This window comes from Odocoileus virginianus, chromosome 20, assembly GCF_023699985.2.
Source record: "Odocoileus virginianus isolate 20LAN1187 ecotype Illinois chromosome 20, Ovbor_1.2, whole genome shotgun sequence".
Classification (NCBI taxonomy): Eukaryota; Metazoa; Chordata; class Mammalia; order Artiodactyla; family Cervidae; genus Odocoileus; species Odocoileus virginianus.
Genome location: NC_069693.1, coordinates 11,175,311 through 11,194,780, shown reverse-complemented (window position 1 = coordinate 11,194,780; position 19,470 = coordinate 11,175,311). Strand labels below are relative to the sequence as shown.

The window sequence follows — 19,470 nt, the reverse complement described above, 5'->3', positions numbered from 1 at the left end:
GTGAGCTACAGTTCATGGGGTTGCAAAGAGCTGGACACAACTGAGTGAGCATTCACACAGACCCATGGAAACAACCACCACTAAATCAAGATAAAGAACATTTCTTGGCCCTTCGCAGGCTCTCTCCTGCCCTTCCCAGCGACTGCCCTCAAGGGGTAACAACTATTCTGTACTTCTGTCACTTGTTCTTAAATTTCATGTAAATGGAATTGCAATTTTGACTCCTCTGTGTCTGGCATCTCTTGCTTAGCGTGAAGTTTTTGAGATCAGTCCATGTTCTTGTATGTATCTGTAGTTCTTGTTCTTTGCTGTATGGTATTCCATTGCACAGCTGCCCCACGATATTCTCTTTCTTAATCTGGGTTCTAGTTACATAGGTGTGTTTGTGAAAATCCAGTGAGCTCTCCACTTAAGATTTGTGCATGTTTTTGTATTTATATAGTATACTTCAAAAAAAATTTTTAAAACAGACTCCCCTGGTGGTGCAGTAGCTAAGACTCCATTCTCCCAACACAGGGGTGCTGGGTTTGATCTCTGGTCAGGGAACTAGATCCCACATGCCACAGTGAAGATCTTGAGTGCAGCAACTAAGGCCCAGTGCAGTCAAATAACTATTAAAAAAATTTTTTTTAAATATCAGAGAATCCAACCCAAGGAGCCTGTGAAGGACCTTAGAATCTGGCAAAAAGCCAGAGCTGGGAAGGTCCCCTAGCAGCCCTTTTCAGACCCACCTTTCACAAAGGGTATAAGAAGTAACATAGTTCCCTCCCAGGTTTGGGGGCTGACCGATCCCCACCCCCAGGCAGGACAGCCAGGACAGGAGACAGAGACAGGTCTGAGAGTTAGGACAGGCTTCCTGGTGGAGGGGGCAATGCCGTGACCCCATTCCTCTCCCCCCCATCTGGGCAGGCTGAACGAGAACATGTCGGTGTGTGTGGCTGACTTTGGGCTCTCCAAGAAGATCTACAACGGGGACTACTACCGTCAGGGACGCATCGCCAAGATGCCGGTCAAGTGGATTGCCATTGAGAGCCTGGCGGACCGCGTCTATACCAGCAAGAGCGATGTGGTACGTGCACCCCGGCAGGAGTAGGGGGAGGGCGTGGCCTGATCATCTCACACCAGACCCAGGCTCCCGGGGACATGAGGGCTTCCCTGAGCAGGGGCTTGTCCACATGGACCGTGTGTGGTGGGCGTCTGTGAACGGTGGTGTAGACATGCTGGGGGGGTGTGCACGGGGCTATGTGTGCATGGTGACAGGTTGCCACATGGATTATGCAGACAGCCTAGGTTGAGAGAGGCACTAGTAAGTGTATACATGTCTATAGCTAGGGTGCGGAGGGTGACCCTAGACCACGTGTCCATGGAGTGTGTAAGTGTGTGCACGGGTGAGCAGGTCTGGGTGAGCAGGTCTAGGTGTGCACACAGATTGTCTCCCTAAGTGTGTACCTATACCAGAGTGTTTCTGTGACTAGCTCTGATGCACCCACAAAGACATCCGTGTACATGTAAGTGTGGGTGTATCTGTGTGTTGGGTGAGGCCGTCTTTGTGCAGGAGAGACCCTCTAATTTTCTCCCTTCTGTCCCCCAACAGTGGTCCTTTGGGGTGACGATGTGGGAGATTGCCACTCGAGGCCAAACCCCATATCCGGGAGTGGAAAACAGCGAGATTTATGACTACCTGCGCCAGGGAAACCGCCTGAAGCAGCCCGTGGACTGTCTGGACGGACTGTGAGGACCCTCAGGACTCCACTCCCCTACCTCCTGGGATTCCATCCCCAAACTCTGAGCACCCCACATGGCCCTGACATATCCAAGACCCTCTAAAACCTGCACAGGGATTTCCCTGGTGGTCCAGTGGTTGGGACTCCAAACTTCCACTGCAGGGGCGCAGATTCGATCCATGGTCTGGGAACTAGGATCCCACGTGCCACGTGACATGACCCAAAAAAAGAAAAACCTGCACAGAATCCCTCAGACTGTTGGGGAACCTATCTGCCCCTCACCCATGCTCCTCAGAACCACTATTAGCTTGAGAGGTGTACTAAGTCACGTGTGCTAAGGGTCAGTCGTGTCCGATTCTTGGCAACGCCATGGACTGTAGCCTGCCAGGCTCCTCTGTCCATGGGATTCTCCAGGCATGAGTGGGTTGCCATGTCCTCCTCCAGGGGATCTTTCTAACCCACCCAGGGATCAAACCCGCATCTCTTACTATATCCTGCATTGGCAGGCAGGGTCTTTACCACTCATGCCACATGAGAAGCCCGAGAGGTGTGAATCAACAAAAGGTGCCCTTTCTTCCTTTTCTCTGTGCCAAATTCAGGCTGGATCAGTCTCCCACCACGTATCTGTGGGCTGTAGTGCCCATTCCCAAAGAATTCTAATCCCTTCCAGACTCCTGAGCACCCATGCTTCCCCCACGTGCTCTTCAACACCCAGAACCCTCTGCCAAACCCTTATAATGAACTTCTGCAAACTCTCAGGGCTCCCCTGAGATGTTCTCAGAATCCTTTAGAGTGGTGGTTATCACACTTTGCCATTCCATGAAATACATAGAGAAGAGAACTTGGGGGATAAAGAGAAGATGTTGCTTGGGTCAGGAGGGGACAACCTGGGGCTTCAGACTCCCCAGGTCCTCCTTGGGTGTTTCAAGAGCTGAGGGGAGTAAAAAGGGTGAAAATTTCCATAGAACTTACTAGAAGGCATGGTTTCAGGTGCTTTGCATGAAATTAAGTCATTTGGTCCTTACTACTGCCATTTGAGGTGGGTTGCCACCATTAGTGGAGAAGGCAATGACAACCCACTCCAGTACTCTTGCCTGGGAAATCCCATGGACGGAGGAGCCTAGTAGGCTACAGTCCATGGGGTCGCGAAGAGTCGGACACGACTGAGCGACTTCACTTCCACTTTTCACTTTCATGCATTGGAGAAGGAAATGACATGCCACTCCAGTATTCTTGCCTGGAGAATCCCAGAGACGGGAGCCTGGTGGGCTGCCGTCTATGGGGTCACACAGAGTCAGACACGACTGACGTGACTTAGCAGCAGCAGCCACCATTAGTAGGGCTTCCCAATTAGCACAGTGGTAAAGAATACACCTGCCAGTGCAGGAGACACAAGTTCGATCCTTGGGTCGGGAAGATCCCCTGGAGAAGGAAATAGCAATCCACTCCAGTATTCTTGCCTGGAAAATTCCATGGACAGAGGAACCTGGCCAGCCACAGTGCATCAAGTTGAAGAGTCAGACACGACTGAACAACTGAGCATGCAGGCACTCAAGGCACCATTAGTATTCCCCTGTGTAAATGATGTAACAGAGACCCACATCAAGGGAAGGTCATTTGCCAAAGGCTGCATAGCTGGTGTTTTAGTTATCTATATCACCAAAATCCAGTAACTTAGAACAACAAGCCTTTTATTACTTCACATGGTTTCTGAATGTTAGGGGTCTGGGAACAGTGTGGCAGGCTGATTCTGAATCAGGGTTTCAGTGAGGTTACAGTCAAGATATCAGGGGGGCTGCAGTCATCTGGAAGTTGAGACTGGAAGCTGGTTCACTCACATGCTGTGGCAGGAGGCCTCAGTTCCTTGCCATGTGAAACCCTCCACAGTGCTGCTTGAGCTTCCTCATGACATGGTGGCTGGCTTCCCCCAGATGAGCGTCCCAAGACAAAGAACAAGGAGAAATCCACAATACCTTTTCAACCTAGTCTCAGAAGTCACAGACACCATGGAACTTCCCTAACAGCCCAGGAGTTAAGACTGCACTTCCAGGAGGCATGTGTTCAATTCCTGATCAGGGAAGTTTCCTATGTCATGTGGTATGGCAAAAAAAAAAGTAGTCTCCACACACTATCATTGGTACCAAGTCAGAATGCAGTGCTCTATCTTTTGAAGGGAGGAATGTCAAAGAATTTGAATACGTATATATATTTATTATTTATATATTTGGCTGCACTGGGTCTCCACTGCTGTGCGAGGGCTTCCTCTAGTTGCAGAGAACAGGGTCTCTTCTCTAGTTGCAGCTGCATAGCACGGGCTCCAGGTCATGGGGGCTTCAGTGGTTGTAGCATGTGGGCTTCGTTGCCCCGCGGCATGTGGGATCTTCCTGGGCTAGAGTTAGAACTTGTGTCTCCTCCATTGGCAGGCTGATTCTTAACCACTGGATCACCAGGGAAGTCCTGAGTTCATATTTTAAACCAACACAGCTTGCAAAGCTTTGATGGTAGAGTCTGTCCTGAGAAGCCGTATTGGGAAGCTTTGCTTTAGCAAAACCTCACTAGAACATCACCCCACACCTAGAAAGACTTCCCAAGACATCTTCCAGCTCCTGAGTGTCTGTTCCAGGACTCCCCTTAGAAACTCTTGCGAATTCCCACATCCCCATAGGTGGCCCCCTCAAAACAGCTACAGTCCCCTCCACTCCCATGAAATGCCCTCAGTCCCGAGTGTCCTAAAATGCCCCCAAGCTCCTAGGAGGCTCCCTTTCTGAGCCTGCTCAGTGTCCCACTCCTCATTCTGCTGCCCTAGGTATGCCCTGATGTCCCGGTGCTGGGAGCTAAATCCCCGGGACCGGCCAAGTTTTGCAGAGCTGCGGGAAGACCTGGAGAATACGCTGAAGGCCCTGCCCCCTGCCCAGGAGCCGGACGAAATCCTCTACGTCAACATGGATGAGGGTGGGGGTCATTCTGAACCACTTGGAGCTGCTGGAGGAGCGGACCCCCCAACTCAGTCTGACCCCAAGGATTCCTGCAGCTGCCTCACCGCCGCCGAAGTCCATCCTGCCGGCCGCTATGTCCTCTGCCCTTCTACAGCCCCCGGCCCCACCTTGCCTGCTGAAAGGAGCTCCCCAGCACCCCCGGGGCAAGAGGATGGCGCCTGAGACCACCCTCCACCTGGGACTTCCTCTCAGGACCCAAGCTAGGCACTGCCACTGGGGGACCCGTCCCCTACTTTCCCACTCCAGACCTTACCCCCAACCATAGCCCTCTCTTCCTACCTGTTCCACTTCCATTCCAGACGGATTCTCTCCCTTTTCCACACCTTGGTGTCCCCATGTGTAAAAGAAAGGGACTGGACTGAAATCCCTGAGGGCCCTCCCAGGTCTAACATTCCAAGATTCTAGATTCTAAGGTTTAAAGAGTCTAGATTCAGAGGTTCTAAGTTTCAGAGCTGAGTTTTTCATTCTAAAGACTTGGCATTCCAGTCTCTAATTCTAAAATGCTAAGGTTCTAAACACAGAAGTTCTAAGGCCTACATTCTAAGGCTCTGAGATGCTTTGGCTTTAGACTTCTCTGGTTCTAAGATTGTTCATAAAGCCCATGAAATTTTAGGTTACAAAGCTCTAAGATTCTATTTCTAGAATCTGAGACTCTGTGATTTTAGATTTTATTTTTCTAGGGTTCTGAGTCCTGAGGGTGTAAGATACTAGATCCTACAATTCTAAAAATCCTACAGTTCTAGACATGGAGGTTCTAAGGTCTTATGTTTTAAAATTTGAAGTTCTGAGCCTCTTAGAGTATAACTTTTCTGGTTTTAAGACTCCAGATCATAAGGCTTCAAGATGTGATCTTCTCAAGTTCTAAGATTCTAATGATGGTCAATGGCAGAGTCTAAGGCTTTATGATCCTCGAAACCCTTGTTATAAGACTGTGGATCCTAAAGATCTAAAATGCTAGCATCTGCAATTCAAGAGTTCTAATAGTCTAAAGATGGAGGTTCTAAGGTCTAATGTTCTAAGATGTGATTTCCAAGGCTTAGTCTAAGAACCTAGATTCTCTGTGTCTAAGATTCCAGATCACATGCTTCAAGATTCTAGATTATTAAACTCTAAGATTCTAATGTTGTTCTGTTCTGTGTTCCAAGGCACTCTAGATCCTATTGGTCCAAGATTCTGGATCCTCAGCATCTGTGGTGTAGATACTCCACAGTTAGTGGTGACAAACTGGATGCCAAAGTTCTAATCATTTTTAATTTTGGACACCTTTAAGTTCTATGCTGCATCTTCTCTTTCTAGGATTTTAGTTAAGGGTCTAGGAATTCATGGTTCTAAGTCTTATGATTCTGGGTTCCAAGATTCACATGTTATAAGATTCTAAACATCTAGAATTCCCAAGTAAAATTCTGAGGTTCTAACCTTATAGTTTTATCCTGTGTGACCCTTCCCTTCTTAGCCACCTCTGCTTCCTCTTCCTTTCATGTGGGGGTGTGCCCCCTCAAACCTGTGCAATGCATTAAGGACACCTCCTTTCCCCAGAGGACAATATCCCTCCTTCGGGGGCCATATTGCCCCCCTGAGCCAGTCCTTTATGCCCCCTGAACAGAGTGTGTACTCTGGCACCTTCAGCGGGGCTCAGATCACATAAAACTTTGTAACCATGCTTCTGTCTCCTCTTGTCTCCACTCATGGCCCTTTTCCCAGGGAACTCAGCTTCTGTAAAAAGGAGGGTTTGGTGGGGTCTTGGAGATCCCCCCCTCACTAAAGAGGGTAGGTGTGAACAGATACAAAGACAAAAGGACAGGCAAACAAAGAAAATTGGACTTGCCAGACTTGACAAAACCCCTAGTGAGGAATAAGCACATAGATACTCACAGGGTCACACAGAGATCCTCCCTATTTCCCAAAGTAACAGACTCATCAATTAAAGGACAAACTCAAGCACTCTTGGTCACAAATAGAGAGACACAAATTCAGACAGAGAAACACAAAATTACATAAACATGTTTACAAATATGCACCGGCAGGCGGTCAACCAAGAATAAGAAACTTGAGTAACTAGAGTAACACAGATACAGACACAAATACTCAGACATATAGAGTACTTAGGGGGCTTCCCAGGTGGCACAGTGGTAAAGAATCGCCTGCCAATGCAGCAGGAGCGAAAGATGCGAGTTCAATCCCTGGGTCGGAAAGATCTCTTGGATAAGGAAATGCAACCCAGTCTAGTATCCTTGCCTGAAGAATTCCATGGACAGAGGGAGCATGGGAGGCTACAGTCCACGGGGTGGCAAAAAGTCGGACATGACTGAGCACACACAGACACACAGAGCCAAACGTTCAGAGTCACATAGAAACACAGGCACGGACTACCGCCGGTAACCACGGGCCCACAAAGGGACTCCTGCCAAGACAAGCCCACTGTGTTTTGCACGAATCAGAGGCAAAAGTTCCTGGGTGTGTCTAGCAGCAGTCGGAGGAACCCTTGGCAGCGCCCGGACGCCCCCCAGTGGTGGGTCCTGAGAATGAAAAACAGTTCAATCCGGGCCACAAACTTTTTTAGAACAAATCATTGTGGGAAGCTGGGAGGAGAGAGGAAGTCGGACGTGGGCGAGGGGCGGGGTGTCTGGACTGGAACCTACTGGCCCACGTGAGTGTCTGTCCCGCTTCTGAGTGGGTGCTGTGTGTGTAGGTTGCCGTGGTGTAAGCTTGTAGTGTAACTGTCCTGTGTCTATATCGTTTGATGCTGCCTGCTTGTGCCAACCTTAATGGGCACATCTACATCGCAGTTTGGTGTACTATCCCCTGAATGGATGGATCTGATCCTACACACGCCATTTGTTTATCTATGTTGTGTGTGCGCCTTTGTCTAAGTAGAGGTTGTGTATGGATTTTGTGGGGTTTAGGTATGGCTCCGTGGGCAGCGGGCATTTGCATTGCGTATCTCGATAGTGTACCTTCCAGAAGTTTTGTGTCTTTTGAGTTAAGAGGCGACAGGGTTAGATATTGTGAAACTGTGGCGTTTAACAGAGCCTTAACTACGGACCTGTGTGTTTGAGCTTATCATATTGACGCCAAACAGGCGGATCTATTGAACAGTAATTAAGGATTTGTGGTAGAGACCTCTGAACCTGAGGTCTTTCCGGAGGGAAAGGCTCTATGATTGCGTGCAGAGCTCCCATTCACTTAACATACCAACCATAAAGACGGAAGCTCAGCTACGATCGTGGAAGGAGGCGCTCGATGAAATGTACTATCAAAGGGGAGAGGGTGCGATTCCGTTATAACTTTTCTCCCGCTGTTAGCCTAGCGTTTATTTTCAAACCTTCAGGACTCTGAAGTCAAAGGGTTGCTTTTCTTACAGACAACTGAGTTTCTTCCAGATTAAGAATAATTTATCTACTTAATCTCGATTTCATATACTTCCTCTACAGCGAAATTTGTAAGGCCGTCCGTAACCAGAATGGCCAATCTGTTTAGGTTTTCCTAAAACCATGCAACTCTACTAGCTTTAGTGAGATAAGTCAGTAACTGAGATTGGTGGACAGATTGTTTTGAAACCGCCCTAACGGCAAGGGGCAGGTCTTTAGTGAATTCATCTCTTTCCGGTTTCTTAAAGGCAATCGTGAGAGGAGGAGGGGGGAGGTCTGCCGACTCTCCATTTGATTGGTTCTGGTGGTTTTACCCGCTTGGACGCCTCTGGGGCGGGAGATTTAGACCAATCAAGATATGTGTTACAGAGACACTAGTTTGATGAAAGGACCGCGCAGGGAAGGCCGTGCGGCGCTCATTCTGAGACCCCATCACTGATTGGTCCAAATCTTTACTCTCTTTCCCTCATTTGACCCTACGGCAGCGGGCGCGCGGGCACTACCCAATCACCGCGCGCTCCTCCTCCCTCCTTTTCCCGCCCTCCCGTTTCGGCCCCGGCATCGACGTAGGCCAACGCTTCCTCCCCGGCAGCTCCTAAGCCCTTTCATTGCCGTTCTTTTGAAAGACTCTCTCTGATTGGTTGAGCCCTTGGCCCGCGCCCGTTGCCCCTATGAGGTGGCCAATTGGCAACCGTGTTGCATCGCGCCTGGCCACGGAGGAGGGGGGAGGTGGCGGCGGCGGCCATTTTGAGCCGCCGCCGCCATTGGAGTGGGGGGCCCCCCCCTTTCCCCCTTCGCCTGCTGACAGGAAAGGTTTAAGGGGGACAGAGCCCTGGGAGGCCGGGCCGGGCTCGGGGGCCGCCCCGGGGGCCCGGGCCATGGATGTGCGCCGTCTGAAGGTGAACGAACTTCGCGAGGAGCTGCAGCGCCGCGGCCTGGACACTCGCGGCCTCAAGGCCGAGCTTGCTGAGCGGCTGCAGGCTGCGCTGGAGGCCGAGGAGCCCGACGACGAGCGGGAGCTCGAGGCCGACGACGAACCGGGGCGACCCGGGCACAACAACGAGGAGGTCGAGACCGAGGGGGGCTCCGAGCTGGAGGGGACCGCGCAGCCACCGCCGCCCGGGCTGCAGCCGCACCCGGAGCCCGGCGGCTACTCGGGGCCGGACGGACATTGTGAGAGTGCGCGGGGCGGGGGCCGGGGAGCCCGGGCTCCGGGCCGAGGAAGGGCTGTGGGACGCGGGAGTCCGGCGCCTGAGGTCGGGGAGAAGGTCTGAGGATCGGGGGATACCGCTCCCCGCCGCTGAAAAGGATCGGGGGACGAGGCCCGCGGGACGACCGTAGGGTGGATCCTGGCATTCGGCGCAGGGAAGATACTGGAGTGGGGGCTTTCGGTTTTGGAGATGAGGAAGGTTCGGGGTGGGGGTGTACAGGATTCCCGAGCCTACGGCTCAAAAACCGGAAGCCGTGGTTTTTGGAACCGAAGACAGTCGGAAGAACAAGGGATCTCTTTTAGGAGACTGAGATCTTAAAGATGGTGATCTTAAGATTTGGAGCTGGGTAGGCTTGGGAGCCGTGTTTTCAGGGCTGGGAGCGTTTTGAGGATGGAGGATCCTGGAGTTTGCTGCTGGATGGGGTACCGGGGAATTCTCGTGTTTATTACTGGGATGGGTTGGTAAGATGGAGTTCCGGTGTCTAGCCAGGGGAGGGTCTGACGGACTGTGCGTTCTAGTGGTTGACTGGGGAGCTTTTAGGGGATGCGAGAGACTACTATGTGTACCATGGGGTACACCTATCAGTCTGAGGACGGCCAGGGGCGGGGGGGTCTCAGATCCAGGGCTGAAAGGCCAGCCTTGAGGCACGGGCAACCTCGGCGATTGATGCTGGCCATCTGGGGCCCTTTTGGCTGACTTTTAGAGAAGGTATATGGGAACATCGATGTTCAGAAGCTGGTGGGGGAGAGGATACTTCACTGGGTGAAGTACCTGGAGGTCTGGAGCTAGGGAGGCACTGGGGACAGATAACGCAGTGGCTCCTGCTGAATGGTCTTAGATTAACAATACAGGGTGTTTGGAGAGCTAGGTAGCTGGGAGTGGGTGGGGTAGATAACAAGTCTGTGGAGTTTGAAGTTAAGGGATTATCTGGGGGGTAGAGGATCCTTGCACAAGAAGAGTGTGTAGCTGGTGTGTCACATATAGGGAAGGGAAGAGTGTGTATGATGTGGAGGGTGAAAGAAAACTTGTTGACTTGGCAGGGGGCCTCAGGGTGAAGGGGCGGGAGTGTTTCTGGGGCTGAGCATCTCTGTGAGAGGGCTCCTTGGTCCCCAGAAGCAGGGTTTTTTGTGTGTGTGCCTAGGGATTGGAGAGGCCTCAAGGGGTAGTTGAGAACCTCTGCATCAGACACTCTGAAGGAGAGGAGATGAAGTAGATCTGTGACTTTCTGAAGGGAAGAGACCCCGGTATGGGAGGAAGTAAATCAAGTTAAAAACAGGTGGCTTTCTAGCAGGACAGGACATGGTAATTGGAAAAGATGAAGAGTAAGTAGAAAGGACTCTGGCATCCAGAGTTTGTTTCATTTACCTGAAAAAGAGGGTACCCTGCGCTGTGGGACTAAAGAAATGAGAGCAAGAGGATCAAATGAGGGGAGCAAGAGAATCAGGGAAGAGAGTAGATTTGGGGTTGGCACAGGGTATTTCTGTGTTAGCGTAGAGCAGGGCAATCTGAAGGTAGATTGGGGGTGGAGGGTGGTTGTCTAGGACTCAGATGCTGGGAGGAGTACTTCCCATTGCAGAGACCTGTCAAGGAAGGAGGAGTAGCTCAGTGTACCTGCCTAGGGCAGGCAGGACCCTGGAAGGAATGCCGATGGCTAGAAATGTCTCCAAAGAAAAGTGATGTGCTTTACGGCAGAGACTCTAGACTCAGATTTTTGTGTTGGGCAAGTCACTTCACCTCTGAGCTCTGGCTTCCTTGTGTGTAAAATTGGGATATAATAATAGTGCCCCCCTCCCTGCTTGGGGATGAATGAGATTACCTGTGTAAGGGGCTTAGCACTGGGCCTGCCTGTTATTAGGAGGTAAATGTTTTAGAGAACAGAGAAGGGCCCCAGAATCATAAGCTTCTCTGGGCGAGGCTTCCTCTGTGAGCGCAGGAGAGATTCTCGGAAAGAAAGATATGAGGCTTTTGTGGCAAGAACAGCACTGTGCTTAGGGCCTGGAAAAAACGCAATGGTATGAAAGGGCCCCCTGTATTCTAATTAAGGAGTTATTCTTCCTTTCTCTCCTATCCATTACAGCAAAATCCTTTGAGCCCCTTTTATGCCCCTCTCCAACCCTTCCTTCAGCCCTGGTAAACAGACCTGTAGCGAACCACGTGATCTGTATGACTTTCCTCCCTTTGGGCCGCACCTGGTTTGTGCCCAGATACATGTGTCCTCTGAGAAAGGATCCAATCAGTTGGCAAGCAGCAGAATAGTCTCTCCTTCCCCATGGTTCCGCCTCACTGGTCCTGGCACAGTCACTAGTAGGGCCCTGGAGGCACCTTGCAGAGCCTGCCCCTGGGGTGGAGAACCTGCTTGCTACTCAACCTAGGTTTCCAAAGTTCTCTCTGGGTTTGGCTACAGGGTTCTCCTTGAAGGAGTTTCAGATTTTAGTCCCATCTGTGAGCTTTCACATGTGTCACCCCACCCCCAGGAATGTTTTCTCCATTCTCATCACTGGGTTATCACCACTTATGTATCCTTTGAGTCCAAGCTTATCTGTTACTTTCTGGGTCCCTGATCTCAGCCCCTGGTACTTCTTCATAGCCCTTAATACAATACAATTTTTGTGCTTTCAGTTTTGTTTAATGTGTGTCTGTCTCACTAAGCTGAAATTTGTTCTTAGTTGTATCCTAGCATGTGGTGTGTAGTATGTACTCTACTCCATGAATAGTTGATTTTTTTTTTTTTTTTCCCTTTTTTGGCCTCACTGCACAACTTGCGGAATCTTAGTTCCTCAACCAGGGATTAAACCCTGGCCCCAGCAGTGAAAGCACTAAATCCTAACCACAGGAAATTCCTTGATGTTGTTATTCTTGCCACCCTTCAGTTGAGTTCCTCCTGGATCCACAAAAACACCTTCCTGAAACACTTCCTGCCTAACTCCAAATGTTTTAGGGCTTATCCCTAATGAGTTTGAAGGCCACTCTTATCATGACTCCTGTTTTCTTAACAGTTCCTTTTCCTTCCTCCCCCATTTCCCCTTCAACTGAGATGGTTACCCCTTATCTTTACAGCTATTGCAGGGTAGAAGAGATTCATAAAGAGACTTGGCTCTGCAGGTAGGAATAGTGAATTGGTTGGATAGAGGACTGGTTTGTGCTCTGAACAGTTTTTAAGGTTGTACCTTAAAGGCAACTCCCTAAGCTTTATACCATGTCAGAGAACAGCTGGGCTGGTAATTTTTAAGCTGTGTTCATGGAGTTGCCCGCCACCCCAGTGGGGACTTAGAGGGGAGGTCAAGCTGGACCCCTTCTCCGACTTTCCCATCTCCTTGCTCCAGCCAGAGCATTTCTGCTTCATTTGGTTTTATATGTTAGGATTCTGTAGAACCTAGTCACAGATAGATCTCTTAACTTTTGAGGGGCAGGAGGGCCCGTCCTCAGGCAGCTGGGGCCCCTGACTGCCCAGGTGGGTTTCCATCAGAAGGTGTTTTCACATCTTTTGGCCTCTGGAAGACTGATTGTCCACAGTGGGGATGGCATCATTTTGTTTTAAAAAGCTACCTCTAGTCCCAACAAATACCCTTCTAACTGGCCATTTTTTGTTTTAAGATGTCATGGACAATATTACCATGCAGAACCAATTCTATGAGACGCAGGTCATCAAGCAAGAGAACGAGTCAGGCTACGAGAGGAGACCACTGGAAATGGACCAGCAGCAGCAGGCCTATCGCCCAGGTAGGAAAGCACATGTGATACATCTCTTTTGAAGGAAATGTAATCTGTGTGTGGGTGGCCTTTACCTTCTACCTACTACCTTTCTTCCGAGAAACTTTGTATCTTCCTTTTAGGCAATACTTTGGGCTTGGTCACTCTGGCAAGGTCTCTTTGAAGGGAAGAAGTTAGTCTCTCTCACTCCCAAGTATGATAGGGGAGTCTTCAAGGTATCTGTTATCAGATGTTAGTACCAACATCTTGGAGAGCTTAGACCTAGAGGCCAATATCTGAGTCCTACTTAGAATCTTAGAGTGTTGAAGCTAGAAAGGACCTTCGAAATCTAGTCTAGTATTGTTCCAGGAGATATTGCTAAGGACTTCTCAGAGAAGAGTTCCTTGGCCAAATGCATCTGAAAAATGCGGCATATACCTTGACACCTCTGTGAGAGTCACTGTTCTCATTAAAGATGCTAAGAAGTCCTGGATTGGGAAAAACTCTGTGTCACATTGTTTAAACCCAGCGTTTCCCAAATATGTAAATGTGTCTTTGTAGAGCAAAGTTTTCTATGGTACAAGCTTGGAAAGCACAATTATAATGTAGATTTCTCCCCATTTTACAGGTGGGGGAGGAGGTGGGCTAGGGTTGGATCCAGGAGATTTAATTGGCTTCTGGACCACTGCTCTTGGTTGATAAGCAGCACTCCTTACCTAGTATTTGGGAAGTGGGGTCCTACTATTGAGTAGTGGCAGAGCCAGGACTGACTCCCAGTCTTGTGCTCCTTTCTCTGTGCTGTGGTCCCAGTGCCTTGTTGTAGTCAGTCCCGTTGGTTCTGTCTGATTCCATTCTGGTTCACCCACAAAGTAAAATCCCCAGACATTTCTTGTGAGTGGCTCAGGATTTTAATGAATGTAGGTTACACTGCATTCTAAACTGTAGATTTGTGTCAGGCTCTGTGAGACTTGTGGTATCATTTGGCCCAAGGAGACTGTTTTCTGTGCAGACATTTATCAGGGCCTCCCATGAGCCCAGTGTGATGGGAACCAAGGAAGCTCTGTACGTGTGGGTGAGCACCATCTCTGCCCTAGCGAATGAGGAGCCTTCTCTGAGAGATTTTGTCTGTGTGCCAGAGCCAGGGAGTGCTCCAAGGTGGTGTTGAGTTGAATGCTGAAGTGTGTAGATGTGATGTGAGTGATCCACAGCATCCATAGATGAGGTGAGTCTGAATCCACAGTTTTCTCTTGGTAGGCACGGGTTCTTGGAATCTGTCTGAGCATGGGACATTCCTGTGGTCCACAGCGTGTTATCTCATCCTGACTTCCTATTTGTGGTGTGATTTAATGAGGCCATCCCACCTATGGGCTGGCTTATACACAGACCCCCTCCCTTCTGGAGCACTTCTGGGCTTTGTAATAGTGGTTAAAGCCTATGGAGTTAGGTGGGGGACCACAGCACTGCTGAACTGACTTTCCCCTCCATTGCTAGACTGAAGAAGCTCTGTAAGAATTGAAGTGAAGAGATTCTTTGGGAGAAGAAATTATAGAATGCAGAATTGTGAAACGGTAGAAGTCTTTTAGGGCTCCCTCCTACTTGGTAGTCTCGATGGTAGCTCCCAACTTTCCCAGCTTTACCTTGCCTTTGGCAAGGAAGCCCAGGCAGTCATTCGCCTTTGATTAGGCCCTTAGAGAGCTTCTCCTTGTTTAGTGCTGAAGTCCCCTCTCCTCTCCATGAAGCCTGAGAATTATCTGACTGACGTTTCTCACCCTATCAACTGCTGGTGCTGCTGGGCCTGGATGGCCATCCCCAGCCTCTCTTTATTCTAGCCCTGTCCTCCAGTACAGCCTTTTAGGCTCCCTCTGCAGGCTTCCACTGAACCTAGCAAGAGCCTGGGCCCAGACCTTCACCACCATAGTCAGGATCCTGCCAGTATCTCCGGAAGTAGAGGGGACCAGAAAAGTGATAACTTGTCTTAACCATCTGGATTTGTCCTGACTGTAGAAGTGAAGACAGAGATGAAGCAAGAAGCACCCACCAGCTTCCTCCCACCCGAAGCATCTCAACACAAACCAGACAGACAGCAGTTCCAGAGTCGCAAGAGGCCTTACGAAGAAAACCGGGGACGAGGGTACTTTGAGCACCGAGAGGATAGGAGGTGGGTCTGTGAGGCGGTGGTCCTCCTTTTTCCAGTAGGTCTCATTGTCTGTAGCTCAGTGCCCACTGGGTCTGTTTACTAGCCGAGAGGGCAGAGCTGAGGTCTTGCTGCCCTCTCTCTTCCCCCAGTTCTTCCTGCACCCACTGCAGATTCAGGTTCGCTAAAGTTCAGATCTTTCCCTCAGCTTCTCCCTTCCCGTTATTTAAAGAATGAAGTTCAAACACCTTGCCATTCACATGTGAGATGCCAGCCTGCCTTTTTAGTGTTTTGCCCCACTGCCCTGCGTATGACTTGACCTGAGCATATGGTAGACTGAGGTCATCCAGACTGTCCCAGGAAGGACCCTATGCATTAGACTCCACACTTCTACCCCTTTCTCTTATTCCCATATGTTGGAAACAGCCAGTATTTTCACATAGTCCCTTTTAGTATTTTGGTCGGAATAAAATTTTGTTCATGATTTAGGACACTTTTAAAAGAGAAGACAAAAAATGGGTCATTTCAAATCCTTTCAGATGTGGAGTTTTGGGAAGCCTGGAATATGGACAGATTATAATAACAGGTTTATCCAAATTCTTACAGATTGCCCTTCCTGGCCCAGTACCCTTTGGGCTACTATAACCTCCCATCAGTAGCAAAGTTCAGTGTGAAGGCAGTGTTCAGCGTGTAGAGGGGTGGATCAGAATCTGAGGGTGAGAGTCGTATTTTTTTTAAAAGTTCTTTTAATGATTCTCATGGCCCTCTTTAGCAGAGCACACACTCTCCAGTCCCTGACCCTGCCCTGGTAGTTAGTCATTGCTCTCATTGCAAGGATGTAGAGTTCCACAGTTCTTTTGCTAACCTCTTTGGGAAGAACTTGAAATCCAGGAAGCAGCTTGGAGGCCACTTGTAAATTCCAACAGAACCTTGAGGTCCCTTCTTTCCTTGTCCGTCTGTTCTCCTGTGACTGATACCTGTTTATGACACAGGGGGCGATCTCCTCAGCCTCCGGCTGAAGAGGATGAAGATGACTTTGACGACACGCTTGTGGCCATTGACACATGTGAGTCCTTGGAGTGCCTATTTAGTACTGTCTTCAGTCAGTGTAAGGAAACTGCCTTTGCCTTCACAAAATCCCCACCTGGCACCGTCCAGAGCAGTGTTAGTTCAGATGTGAGAAATAGCAGATCCCTGGAGTCAGGGTGTTGGTTTGGAGACAGAAGATTTACTTCAGCTCTATCTGTGAGATTCTGGTCAAGTCATTCTGCTTCTCTAAGCTTCTCTTCAGAGAGGAAGAACCCTGCTCTTACACCTCAAGGGACTTGCAGTGACATTCATCGGAGAGCAAATTGGAAAACCCTGAACACCCTGTAAAGTTGCCATCTAATCAAGAAAGGAACCTGAGTGCTGCTGGAGAAACTTAACTCTTTGACAGCCATTTCCCCAGTTTCCATCAACTGCTCACGTTCCTGGTGAAACCAATGCTGCCTCGTCTCCTCAGACGTTAACCTGGCCTGCCCTGCCCTCTCTGTCCCCCAGTTCAGTTTTGTTTTCTCTAGATAAGTGACTTCCCCCTTGACCGTGCATCTAAATACTTAGGGGAACAAATGTAGAGGTCCTGTCCCTCCTCAGGTAAACTCTTAAGTGGTAGAGCCTGTGAATCTGAATTTTTGAACACACCCAGAAGCCCAGTTAGGTCTGAGGACTGCACTTTTCAACTGAGCAGAAAGTTAATAGCTGTTCATTCGTGTACTTACTTACATAGCTCACGTTGATAAACCAATGGCTACATGCTTTAAAAGAGGTAAAGACATCTCGTATACAGTCCCTTTTACCACAGGATTCTAAGGATTCAGAGTAAAAGTGAGCATTAAAATTTTAAGTATTGGGTGGCAGTGGTTCATGAAACAGCATCTGATTAAATGCCAAATATACAGACCATGGTACTCAGCCTTTAGAGAAAGGAGAGAGCCTACTGGATGAGACAGGCAGGAAAGACTTTCCTGGAGACGTAAATGGCTCCCGGAAGAGTGGAGAGAGTCTGAGCCACAGAATCCTAGGCCCGAGTGAGGAGCTGGGAGCCTGTGGTGCTCCTGACAGTGGTCCTGGGTGGTGGCTGTGGATCAGGGTCAGCTGTTTGTGCAGCTCCTGGCAGCAGGAGTCTGACTGATATCTCACACTGATAAGAGTTAGCATGGCAGATGGTTGACCTTTATGGTGTTGGGAGTTAATCTTTGCTAAATTCTAAAATCACTTGAGAGTAACCTTAAATTCTAGAATCACTTGAAAGGATATTGACCCTCTCCCTAACAAGGGTACGTGCTAAGTCACTTCAGTTGTGTCCGACTCTTCGTGACCCTATGGACTGTAGCCCTATGGACTGTAGGCTCCTCTGTCCATGGGATTCTCCAAACTGAAATACTGGAGTGGATTGCCATGCCCTCCTCCAAGGGATCTTTCAGACCCGGAGATTGAACCCACCGCTCTTATGTCTCCTGCACTGGCACGCGGGTTCTTTACCACTAGCCCCATTAGAGGCATGTGTGTATTATTTGCGGGAGCCCCCTTGGCAGCCATCCTTGGACCCCAGCCAGGTGAAGAACCCTAGTTCCTATGTGGAGTGGCAGCTTTCATCCTGTGCAGTCCAGTTTGCAGTATTGCAGGGCGTTTGTCCCAAAAGAGAGAATGGCGAGGTGGTGTGGCTGGTTTCTCAGGAATGTGTCCCCACAGCATGTCAGCTTGTGTACTTGGTTAACACTCTTTGGAAACTTACCTCTGCCTGTCCCTCTGGGGACCATTAAAACATCAGCCAACTACAGGCTTTTTCCTCCACAGATAACTGCGACCTCCATTTCAAGGTGGCCCGAGACCGGAGTAGTGGCTACCCGCTCACGATTGAAGGTTTTGCATACCTGTGGTCAGGAGCCCGTGCCAGCTATGGGGTCAGAAGGGGCCGTGTGTGCTTTGAGATGAAGGTGAGTGGGAACAACAGAGGGATGGGGACAGAAAGCAGGTCCATCCTTGGTCAGAGCCATGATTGCAAAAAAGATTTGATTAAACATGAATTTTATGTTCAGGCCAAAGAAAAAGTAAAATGAACTCAGGAGAACTGTGTCATTGCTAAATATTACATGGGGAAAGCAAGGTGACCATACGTTGCTTCATTAAGCGGATTTTTTCCTTGACGGGGTTTGACCTAGGTGCTGTATAGCCAGCCATTTGAGGGTGACATGTTTGTAGAGCTGGGGAAAGGAGTTGTTTGGAAGAATGGTGAGCTGGAAAGAATTGGCCCTGGCCAGTTAAAGGGAGGCAAGGCGAGAGTGGGGCAAAGAAAGGTTCTGCTATCCGGATACCCTCTACCATTATCTCTCTACAGTTCCGCGTCAAAGTGTATTTATGAAAATAATACCTGATCATGTTCAGTAAAAGGTCAGATAGCACAGAAGAGTAAAAACCTTCTTCACATCCTCCCAGCCCCTATCCTACCCTCTAGAGATACCTTATGTGTTAACAGTTTCTTGTGTATACTTTGTATATCCAAACTTATTTATGATAGCTAATATCTATAGAATACTTTGCATGTGCTAGGTAGAGTGCCAAGTTCTTTCCATGGATATCTCCATTAATCCTCACAGTCTCATCACAAAATATGTACTCTTGTCCCCCCTTTTCAAGAGGTGGAAACCAAGACCAAGGGTTTTCGTTTTTGACTAAGATACTTGATTCTAAGTTGCATTGTTTAGTGTGCCTAGAGAAACTGCCAGTTATCCTAACATAGTACTTTCAGACATCAATTGTAAGATATATACTGATTCGAGATGTTAAAATGTGAAAAACGTGTGTCCAAAAGTTATTAGAGTAAGTTTCCAAAAGTCTCAAATTAATAAGTATTGGTTATTAGATAATCTAACTGCTAATTAAAAGTTAAGTCAGGAGGTGCCTTTTTTTTTCTGCTCCTTTTACTTAATACTATAACTTGAACAGTTTTTTGTACCAGTGTATTAGCCCTGCTTCATTCTTTTTAAGTGCTGCATCATTCTGTGGCGTGGATGTGCCTTCATGTGACTAGTACTTTACAGATGGTTTTTTTCTTTCTTCCTCTTCCCCTCTCTTCTTCCTTCCTTTTCAACATAAAGACCACCACACTACATATTTTTGTGTGTATATATCTCTAGGATAGACTGGAAGTTGAATTGCTTGGTTTTAGAGCATGTGCATTTGCTGTTAATAATAAGACTGCTAAGTTGCCCCCCAAAGACATTACACCAATTTATATTTCCACACCAAATATTGTGAGTCCCTGTTTGCCTTGTAGCAAGTATTAAAGCTAAAAAATAACTAGTT

At 48.8% G+C, this 19,470-nt stretch overlaps 2 protein-coding genes across 5 annotated transcripts in view; both read left to right on the top strand.

Moving 5' to 3' along the window:
* The window catches only part of AXL (AXL receptor tyrosine kinase), a 34,696-nt gene extending 28,316 nt beyond the window's left edge, over nt 1-6,380 (top strand). For both annotated transcript variants that reach the window (XM_070450822.1, XM_020900356.2), the window contains 3 exons: nt 910-1,069; nt 1,595-1,731; nt 4,531-6,380. In XM_070450822.1, the coding sequence (XP_070306923.1) occupies nt 910-1,069; nt 1,595-1,731; nt 4,531-4,882 (649 nt within the window). In that variant the 3' untranslated portion in view covers nt 4,883-6,380. The remainder of the gene's footprint in view (nt 1-909; nt 1,070-1,594; nt 1,732-4,530) is intronic.
* Nucleotides 6,381-7,287: 907 nt separating this feature from the next.
* HNRNPUL1 (heterogeneous nuclear ribonucleoprotein U like 1) overlaps nt 7,288-19,470 on the top strand; it is a 33,850-nt gene continuing 21,667 nt past the window's right edge. The window contains exons 1-5 of one of the 3 annotated variants that reach the window (XM_070450820.1): nt 7,288-7,367; nt 12,894-13,019; nt 14,994-15,147; nt 16,116-16,189; nt 17,962-18,101. In XM_070450820.1, the coding sequence (XP_070306921.1) occupies nt 12,899-13,019; nt 14,994-15,147; nt 16,116-16,189; nt 17,962-18,101 (489 nt within the window). In that variant the 5' untranslated portion in view covers nt 7,288-7,367; nt 12,894-12,898. Of the gene's footprint in view, nt 7,368-8,814; nt 9,262-12,893; nt 13,020-14,993; nt 15,148-16,115; nt 16,190-17,961; nt 18,102-19,470 lie in introns of those variants that run through there. The other 2 variants (XM_070450818.1, XM_070450819.1) reach the window with 2 other exon arrangements.